We start from the raw sequence: 9,942 nt of genomic DNA on the forward strand, positions 1-9,942 counted from the left end.
CCTGGGAGCAAACGGAGCCTCTGGACGGAAACTCGTCTGAGGAGGACGAAGACGGAGGACGAGGAGGAGCAGGGATCAGCACCTCCCACCCCGTCCCTCAGACCCCCGACCAGGAGGCCTTCCTCAAGGAGAACTTCGTCACACTGGCTGAGCTCTCACCTTCAGGTACGCAAACAGTAAAGCAACCAGCAACACAACCAGAAACCAGTAACACAACTAGTAACATAACGAGAAATCAACAATGCAACCAGCAACACAACCTGTAAGATAACTAGAAAACAGCAATATGACCTGTAACAAAATCAACCAGTAACTAAGGTTGAATGTAACTGATCCTTTATTTTCAATATTCAGGTTAAATAGGAGATACAAGCGTCTGCATTATATTTCAGCCACACATGTTTATGTTGTCATGGAAACGGCATTGCTTATGTGTTTGTCCACAGGAAGTCCAAGTCGAATGTCACACAGCTCCACCGAGAGTCTGAGCATCTCCTCCAGGTTCCTGTCCAAGAACACAAGGTGAACACACAACTACACAACAAGAACTACACAACAAGAACTACACAACAAGAACTACACAACAACTACACAACGACAACTACACAACAGGCACTGAATCAACTCAAGCAATGGATCAATTTGATAATCCTCAACCGTGTGTGTGTGTGTGTGTGTGTGTGTGTGTGTGTGTGTGTGTGTGTGTGTGTGTGTGTGTGTGTGTGTGTGTGTGTGTGTGTGTGTGTGTGTGTTGTCTCCGCCCAGTCGCACAGTGTTGCCCCTCCCCTCGCGGAGCGGGGGAGGAGGGGCTGAGACGAAGACCCGCCTTCTGGTCTCTGAAGTCCGACCTCTTACTCAGGAGAGGAGGGTGTCCTGGAAGCAGGACCAGGACCAGGCTCCTCAGAACCAGGACCAGGCTCCTCAGAACCAGGACCAGCAAGCTCCAGACCAGAACCCGGAGCTGAACCAGAGCTCTGTGGGGTCTGGTGACACCCAGCAGCCGACTCTGCTGAAGAAAAAGGCTCCAGCGGCGGTGGAGTCCAGGAGGACCCTGGGCCCGGCCGCCCGGGCCGTCGCCTCGCACCTCAGCTCCTCCTCTGGCCTCCGCAAGAGCCAGTCGGTCCAGAGTCTGCTGAGCGAGTCAGGTAAGAACCTTCCAGAACCGCGACCACAACAACTTCAGCCGGTCTCGTCCTCACCACCTCTCTCTTCTCAGGCGACTCTCCAGTCTTCCAGTCTACCTCCCGTCCGTCTCGAGAGGTCCCCCCTCAGTTGCTTCTCCCACCTCAGATGATCCTCCCCCCTCAGCGCCCCACCACCCTCCCCTCCTCGCCCAGACGCCCCGCGTCCGCTGCCCCGCCCACTCAGAGGCCAAACCCCGCCTCCCCGCAGCAGGAAGTGGCGGCGTCGAGGAAGTCTTCATCATTGTCCTGCACGCCGTCTCGCTCCTACATGAGTCCCACCGCCAGCTCCATGGCCAAGATGTCGCGGTCCGTCTCCGTGGGCGACGGCCTCAACGAATCGGCGGACGACGCTGCTGTGATGTCACTGTCGTCGGGGGTGAACTCCGCCTCTCTGGTCAAAGAGACTCCCTGTCCTCTTGTTGCCGTGGTGCCCTCCGTTCCAGCTCTGGCCATGCCACCTCACACGGCTGTCGTCCCCATCCTGGCGTCCTTTTCGTCCTCTGTGGGTAACCATGGTAACCAGGCGGCCACTCTCCCCCGCAGCCTCCAGGCTCGTGTCCCTGGCAGCAGCCGGCCGCTCCCCGACAAACCCTCGCTCGCTTCCTTCTCACCTTCCTCCAAGTCGGCCGCCACATCCTCGTCTTCCTCAGCGTCAGGTCGGCCTCCTCCAGTGTCCATCTCCCCCCTACCCCCCCACCAACAGGAGGGGGAGGAGCCTCAGAGTCCTGCAGGAAGTGCAGAGGACACAGACGATGCAGGTTCGGACTCCCCTCCTGGTCCTTCTCTCCTTCATCCCTTCATCCCGTCTCCTCTGTGGCCCTGCCCCTCGTCTTCACTTCCCGTCCCCCTGGTGGTGATGGGTGAGAACTTGCACTCCTCTGTCCTCCTCCTCCTCTCATTTTTCACCTTCATCATCATTGATGACCTTGTTTGAACATCTCATTGACCGTGCTTCTGTCTCTGCAGACGAGCCAATCAGTGTGGAGAACTGCCACGCTGCGGCCAATGAGCTGCAGCGCTGCTTCCGGAGAGCCACACACCTGTACAGGAAGGTGAGTTCAGTCCGACCACGAGCAGGGAACTCTGCCTGATTGGACCATGCATAACTCCGCCTCCTCTTCCTCCAGGTCAGCGGCGCTTCCCTCGATGACTCCACCTCCGACCAGCGGCAGATGTCTCTCCTCCTATCAGAGGCCTTCCTGGCCATGAGGGCGGAGCTGGACTCGCTTCCGCTCGGCACACCGAGCATGCTGGGAGATGAGGGGGGAGGGGTGGGAGGGGTGGGGGAGGTGAAGACGGCGGCGCTGCTGGAGGAGTACAGTCTTCTGCTGCTGCAGGCTGTTCACCGCCGCATCAACACCTCCTCCTCCTCCTGATCTCCTCCTCCTCCTTCGATCCACACCACAGACTGAACTGAGAACTTTTCCTCCTGCTGCTCCTCACATTCAACTCAAAGCAGCTAAAAAAGATTTGTATCAATTTTTTACTTCCTGATAACTTTTTTATATCAGTTGAAGAGAATTTTTCAAAATCAAGTTGCTAAATATTCAATCGGTGAAACCCGTTGAGCTCACAGGGGGCGGAGCCTGACAGGGTCAGTCACACATGCAGACACAGACACACTCGCTCTAAAAGACCCCGGAATCAAACAAGGATTTCTCTATGGAGGTGACGGAGCAAACCACTTCACACTCACTTTAAAGATAAAACACTTGTATCGCAATATTTACGGTTTTCAAAGACATTTATTTCCATCTTTACCTTTGATTTACTAACAAACATTTTCAGGCTCCAAAAAAACAAAAAAAACAAAACGGCTCCGTTTGATTTTTCTGCCCCAAATTTGAAATTTTAACGAAACTGATGAAGTTTAGAACTATAAAGTTAGAAATACTAGGATGACGACGAATCTTCATATCAAACACTGAAAAGTATTCATAGATTTTAAAAGACACAGAACTAAGGACGAGTCACTCGGAGGCGCCGACAGCAAAGAGTATTTTTGTTTACGTTCAGCGGCACTAGCGTTCATACTTAGCTCGCTAACGTCTGAATCTGATTCCACCTTAACGGGAATGTATGACGCATGTATTTATTAGACCACAACAGTCTTTTCATTCCACAGCAAAACGACACAAAACTTCTTTTCGCAGTCACTTTTATTTAAGTTTGAAGTGTTAAAAGATTTTCCTGTTTGTCGTCACTGTTTGCTTCAGTACATTCCTCCTCTTCCTCACTGATGAAGAACCTGAAGCCATTTTGTTTCTTAACTCCTCTTTGTCTTTGAGGTGTTTTTTTTGTTTTTTGATTTTTTTCAAAGACTGTTCCTCTGTGACTGAATCGCTCCGTTTGTTTTCCGATGCCATTCCGACTTTCTTCACCGCGAGAATCTTGACACACCTACTTGTGTGAAAGTGCTGAGTCGTCGTTTTAGGGGAGACGTCTGCGCTGCTAGCATGTCGCCTTCACTGTACATTCTGATATGGCCGGTAGATTTGTGGGAACATGGGTCAAAGGTCACGCTGGATGTTTTTGTCACGTTTAATAAAGTTATTTTTGTTTCCTCCTCGTCACGATCTGAACCGTTGATTACAGTTTGAGTTTACGAGCTATCCTGTCATCACTGTGAGGCACTCTTGTGTTGGAGGTGTTCGGTTCCCAGCAGCCTGCGTTTCACTGAGCTCTCGAATTCCTGATTCACTGTCTCATCGTCCCTCAAACGCCATGTGGATGCTCCGAGGCCTCTCCGGGCAGCGAGCGCCGGCGTCACACGGCGAACAGCAGGAAGCCCGAGAAGATGCTGAAGTTCCTGGAGTCGTCGTAGAGCCGGTAGGAGGCGGGCAGGCTGAGGCGCACGCTGTCGCCGCGGTCCAACTGCAGCGACACGGCGGTGGTGGCGGAGGCGTAGCCGCCGTGGTCGTTGAGGTCCAGGCTGAAGACGACTGGCTGCTCGTTGCGGTACAGGTGCAGGCCCATGTAGCCTTTCAGGTAATCAGCCGCCGTGAAGCTGAAGAAGTAGACGCCGCCGACCGGCGCCGTGAACACGCCTGAAAGACGACGTCAGGTGAAGAATGTTTGTCTCCTGAAATAAATCTGCGCTGACCACAGCACCGAATGGAACTGGATCTACCTGACGTCTGGTCGTAGGCCCCGCCCATGTTGGTGAAGGTTTTGGAGAAGATGAGCGTCGTCTCTTGGTCGAAGGGTCCGACGGCTCCTGAATCGGTCAGACCGGCTGAGAACGCCACCTTCAGCTCACCTGAGGAACACGCTCATGGTTCATTACCACGGGAGACGTGTCGGGGGTCACCGGGTCACTGCACACACGTGTTGGTGTGTGTGTTGTTACCTGTGTTCAGTGTGTTCAGGTCCTCCAGATGTTTCTCGTTGTCTCTCAGTCGGACCTGCAACTCTGAACGCAAAGTGTGTGTGAGTGTTGTGTTGTTACTGTGTTCACGGTGGTTGTGTATTTGTGTTCAGTGTGTTTGTGTACCTGTGTTCAGGTTGTGTTGCAGGTTCTCGGTTGTGTTGACTTTCATGTGCAGCTTCATGAGTTCAGAGTTCAGATCTGAAACATGAACAAAGTGAAATAGATCTTAATTTCATGGATCTGCTAGAAACAGGAAGTGAGCGTCAGGATGAAACACAACATAAGTCATTTGTGTTGCCTCTTTGTGTGAACATTGTGTCACCTGTGTTCAGTGTGTTCAGCTCCTCCAGATGTTTCTCGTTGTCTCTCAGTCGGACCTGAAGCTCTGAACACAATGTTGTCATTATTTATCCAGTTTCATTGTGTGTCTGTATCCATCGTAGTTGTCGACCTCTGTTCAGTGTGTTTGTGTACCTGTGTTCAGGTTGTGTTGCAGATTCTCGGTTGTGTTGACTTTTGTCTGCAGCTTCATGAGTTCAGAGTTCAGATCTGAAACATGAACAAAAGCAAACACACTCACAGATAAAGTGAAATACATCTTAATTTCTCAGACCTGCTGGAAACAGGAAGTGACAACATAAATCATAACGTGTGTGTGTGTGTGTGTGTGTGTTGTTACCTGTGTTCAGTGTGTTCAGCTCCTCCAGATGTTTCTCGTTGTCTCTCAGTCTGACCTGCAGCTCTGAACACAAAGTGTGTGTGAGTGTTGTGTTCAGTGTAGAAGTGTATTTGCATTCAGTTTCATTGTGTACCTGTGTTCAGGTTGTGTTGCAGATTCTCGGTTGTGTTGACTTTCATGTGCAGCTTCATGAGTTCAGAGTTCAGATCTGAAACATGAACAAAGTGAAACGAATCACAAAGGAAATGAATCATCCAACTGCTGGAAATAGGATTTGAGTGGAAGGACAACTTGTTTATATTTACAGTATTTGTTTTGTGTTACCTCTGTACTATCTTACCTTTGTTTATGTATTGATTGTCCATTATTTGTGTGTTGTTACCTGTGTTCAGTGTGTTCAGCTCCTCCAGATGTTTCTCATTGTCTCTCAGTCGGACCTGCAGGCCTGAACACAAAGTGTGTGTGAGTGTTGTGTTGTTACTGTGTTCACGGTGGTTGTGTATTTGTGTTCAGTGTGTTTGTGTACCTGTGTTCAGGTTGTGTTGCAGATTCTCTGCTGTGTTGACGTTTTCCTGCAGCTTCATGAGTTCAGAGTTCAAATCTGAAAATACACACACACACACACACACACACACACACACACACACACACACACACACACACACACACACACACACACAGTGCAATAGATTTCATATCGCTACTCTAAAGAGGATTAGAGTTGAAGGATAAAAGACAACTTAAACTATTTGTGTGTTGTTACCTGTGTTCAGTGTGTTCAGCTCCTCCAGATGTTTCTCGTTGTCTCTCAGTCGGACCTGAAGCTCTGAACACAAAGTGTGTGTGAGTGTTGTGTTCAGTGTAGAAGTGTATTTGTGTTCAGTTTCATTGTGTACCTGTGTTCAGGTTGTGTTGCAGATTCTCGGTTGTGTTGACTTTCATGTGCAGCTTCATGAGTTCAGAGTTCAGATCTGAAACATGAACAAAGTGAAACGAATCACTAGAACAAAGTCACTGAACTAAAACTCAGTTTCAAACAACTGCTGGAAATAGAATTTGAGTGGAATGAAAAACAACGTAAGTCATTTGTGTTAACAGTGTTTGTGTTGTGTTGCCTTTGTGTAATATTTTACCTTTGTGTATTATTATTATGTTTGTGTGTGTTGTTACCTGTGTTCAGTGTGTTCAGCTCCTCCAGATGTTTCTCGTTGTCTCTCAGTCGGACCTGCAGCTCTGAACACAATGTTGTCATTATTTATCCAGTTTCATTGTGTGTCTGTATCCATCGTAGTTGTCGACCTCTGTTCAGTGTGTTTGTGTACCTGTGTTCAGGTTGTGTTGCAGATTCTCGGTTGTGTTGACTTTCATGTGCAGCTTCATGAGTTCAGAGTTCAGATCTGAAACATGAACAAAAGCAAACACACTCACAGATAAAGTGAAATACATCTTAATTTCTCAGAACTGCTGGAAACAGGAAGTGACAACATAAATCATAACTATTACGTGTGTGTGTGTTGTTACATGTGTTCAGTGTGTTCAGGTCCTCCAGATGTTTCTCGTTGTCTCTAAGTCGGACCTTCAGCTCTGAACACAAAGTGTGTGTGAGTGTTGTGTTGTTACTGTGTTCACGGTGGTTGTGTATTTGTGTTCAGTGTGTTGGTGTACCTGTGTTCAGGTTGTGTTGCAGATTCTCGGTTGTGTTGACTTTCATGTGCAGCTTCATGAGTTCAGAGTTCAGATCTGAAACATGAACAAAGTGAAATAGATCTTAATTTCATGGATCTGCTAGAAACAGGAAGTGAGGGTCAGGATGAAACACAACATAAGTCATTTGTGTTGCCTCTTTGTGTGAACATTGTGTTACCTGTGTTCAGTGTGTTCAGCTCCTCCAGATGTTTCTCGTTGTCTCTCAGTCTGACCTGAAGCTCTGAACACAAAGTGTGTGTGAGTGTTGTGTTCAGTGTAGAAGTGTATTTGTGTTCAGTTTCATTGTGTACCTGTGTTCAGGTTGTGTTGCAGATTCTCGGTTGTGTTGACTTTCATGTGCAGCTTCATGAGTTCAGAGTTCAGATCTGAAACATGAACAAAGTGAAACGAATCACAAAGGAAATGAATCATCCAACTGCTGGAAATAGGATTTGAGTGGAAGGACAACTTGTTTATATTTACAGTATTTGTTTTGTGTTACCTCTGTACTATCTTACCTTTGTTTATGTATTGATTGTCCATTATTTGTGTGTTGTTACCTGTGTTCAGTGTGTTCAGCTCCTCCAGATGTTTCTTGTTGTCTCTCAGTCGGACCTGCAGCTCTGAACACAAAGTGTGTGTGAGTGTTGTGTTGTTACTGTGTTCACGGTGGTTGTGTATTTGTGTTCAGTTTCATTGTGTACCTGTGTTCAGGTTGTGTTGCAGATTCTCAGTTGTGTTGACTTTCATGTGCAGCTTCATGAGTTCAGAGTTCAGATCTGAAACATGAACAAAGTGAAACGAATCACAAAGGAAATGAATCATCCAACTGCTGGAAATAGGATTTGAGTGGAAGGACAACTTGTTTATATTTACAGTATTTGTTTTGTGTTACCTCTGTACTATCTTACCTTTGTTTATGTATTGATTGTCTGTTATTTGTGTGTTGTTACCTGTGTTCAGTGTGTTCAGCTCCTCCAGATGTTTCTCATTGTCTCTCAGTCGGACCTGCAGGCCTGAACACAAAGTGTGTGTTGTGTTGTTGTTATTTATCTGCATCCAGTTTCATTGTGTGTCTGTTTTCATTGTAGCTGTTGAGTTGTGTTCAGTGTGGTTGTGTACCTGTGTTCAGGTTGTGTTGCAGATTCTCGGTTGTGTTGACTTTCATGTGCAGCTTCATGAGTTCAGAGTTCAGATCTGAAACATGAACAAAGTGAAACGAATCACTAGAACAAAGTCACTGAACTAAAACTCAGTTTCAAACAACTGCTGGAAATAGAATTTGAGTGGAATGAAAAACAACGTAAGTCATTTGTGTTAACAGTGTTTGTGTTGTGTTGCCTTTGTGTAATATTTTACCTTTGTGTATTATTTTTATGTTTGTGTGTGTTGTTACCTGTGTTCAGCTCCTCCAGATGTTTCTCGTTGTCTCTCAGTCGGACCTGCAGCTCTGAACACAATGTTGTCATTATTTATCCAGTTTCATTGTGTGTCTGTGTCCATCGTAGTTGTCGACCTGTGTTCAGTGTGTTTGTGTACCTGTGTTCAGGTTGTGTTGCAGATTCTCGGTTGTGTTGACTTTCATGTGCAGCTTCATGAGTTCAGAGTTCAGATCTGAAACATGAACAAAAGCAAACACACTCACAGATAAAGTGAAATACATCTTAATTTCTCAGAACTGCTGGAAACAGGAAGTGACAACATAAATCCTAACTATTACGTGTGTGTGTGTGTTGTTACATGTGTTCAGTGTGTTCAGGTCCTCCAGATGTTTCTCGTTGTCTCTAAGTCGGACCTTCAGCTCTGAACACAAAGTGTGTGTGAGTGTTGTGTTGTTACTGTGTTCACGGTGGTTGTGTATTTGTGTTCAGTGTGTTGGTGTACCTGTGTTCAGGTTGTGTTGCAGATTCTCGGTTGTGTTGACTTTCATGTGCAGCTTCATGAGTTCAGAGTTCAGATCTGAAACATGAACAAAGTGAAATAGATCTTAATTTCATGGATCTGCTAGAAACAGGAAGTGAGCGTCAGGATGAAACACAACATAAGTCATTTGTGTTGCCTCTTTGTGTGAACATTGTGTTACCTGTGTTCAGTGTGTTCAGCTCCTCCAGATGTTTCTCGTTGTCTCTCAGTCTGACCTGAAGCTCTGAACACAAAGTGTGTGTGAGTGTTGTGTTTAGTGTAGAAGTGTATTTGTGTTCAGTTTCATTGTGTACCTGTGTTCAGGTTGTGTTGCAGATTCTCAGTTGTGTTGACTTTCATGTGCAGCTTCATGAGTTCAGAGTTCAGATCTGAAACATGAACAAAGTGAAACGAATCACAAAGGAAATGAATCATCCAACTGCTGGAAATAGGATTTAAGTGGAAGGACAACTTGTTTATATTTACAGTATTTGTTTTGTGTTACCTCTGTACTATCTTACCTTTGTTTATGTATTGATTGTCTGTTATTTGTGTGTTGTTACCTGTGTTCAGTGTGTTCAGCTCCTCCAGATGTTTCTCATTGTCTCTCAGTCGGACCTGCAGGCCTGAACACAATGTTGTCATTATTTATCCAGTTTCATTGTGTGTCTGTATCCATCGTAGTTGTCGACCTGTGTTCAGTGTGTTTGTGTACCTGTGTTCAGGTTGTGTTGCAGATTCTCTGCTGTGTTGACGTTTTCCTGCAGCTTCATGAGTTCAGAGTTCAAATCTGAAAATTCACACACACACACACACACACACACACACACACACACACACACACACACACACACACACACACACACACACACACACACACACACACACACAGTGCAATAGATTTCATATCGCTATTCTAAAGAGGATTAGAGTTGAAGGATAAAAGACAACTTAAACTATTTGTGTGTTGTTACCTGTGTTCAGTGTGTTCAGCTCCTCCAGATGTTTCTCGTTGTCTCTCAGTCGGACCTGAAGCTCTGAACACAAAGTGTGTGTGAGTGTTGTGTTCAGTGTAGAAGTGTATTTGTGTTCAGTTTCATTGTGTACCTGTGTTCAGGTTG

At 46.5% G+C, this 9,942-nt stretch overlaps 2 protein-coding genes across 3 annotated transcripts in view; one reads left to right on the forward strand and one right to left on the reverse strand.

The window, feature by feature from the left end:
* The window catches only part of mapkbp1 (mitogen-activated protein kinase binding protein 1), a 15,658-nt gene extending 11,901 nt beyond the window's left edge, over window positions 1-3,757 (forward strand). Inside the window, exons 26-31 of one of the 2 annotated variants that reach the window (XM_080479953.1) lie at window positions 1-165; window positions 447-522; window positions 766-1,145; window positions 1,217-2,044; window positions 2,151-2,236; window positions 2,312-3,757. In XM_080479953.1, coding sequence (XP_080336079.1) covers window positions 1-165; window positions 447-522; window positions 766-1,145; window positions 1,217-2,044; window positions 2,151-2,236; window positions 2,312-2,560 — 1,784 coding nt within the window. In that variant the 3' untranslated portion in view covers window positions 2,561-3,757. The remainder of the gene's footprint in view (window positions 166-446; window positions 523-765; window positions 1,146-1,216; window positions 2,045-2,150; window positions 2,237-2,311) is intronic. The other variant, XM_080479954.1, reaches the window with a different exon arrangement.
* On the reverse strand, window positions 2,913-7,462 carry LOC308119664 (uncharacterized protein; the record flags this gene model as incomplete). The annotated part of the gene is made up of 19 exons (XM_080479812.1): window positions 2,913-4,231; window positions 4,315-4,443; window positions 4,534-4,596; window positions 4,678-4,752; window positions 4,877-4,939; window positions 5,029-5,103; window positions 5,234-5,296; window positions 5,367-5,441; window positions 5,616-5,678; window positions 5,760-5,834; window positions 5,997-6,059; window positions 6,130-6,204; window positions 6,404-6,466; window positions 6,556-6,630; window positions 6,755-6,817; window positions 6,899-6,973; window positions 7,098-7,160; window positions 7,231-7,305; window positions 7,438-7,462. 19 exons carry the CDS (start codon window positions 7,460-7,462, stop codon window positions 3,951-3,953), a joined length of 1,539 nt encoding a protein of 512 aa, XP_080335938.1. The 3' UTR covers window positions 2,913-3,950.
* Between the last annotated feature and the right edge of the window lie 2,480 nt (window positions 7,463-9,942).

Source organism: Lipophrys pholis (assembly GCF_963383615.2).
Source record: "Lipophrys pholis genome assembly, chromosome: 14".
NCBI lineage: Eukaryota > Metazoa > Chordata > Actinopteri > Blenniiformes > Blenniidae > Lipophrys > Lipophrys pholis.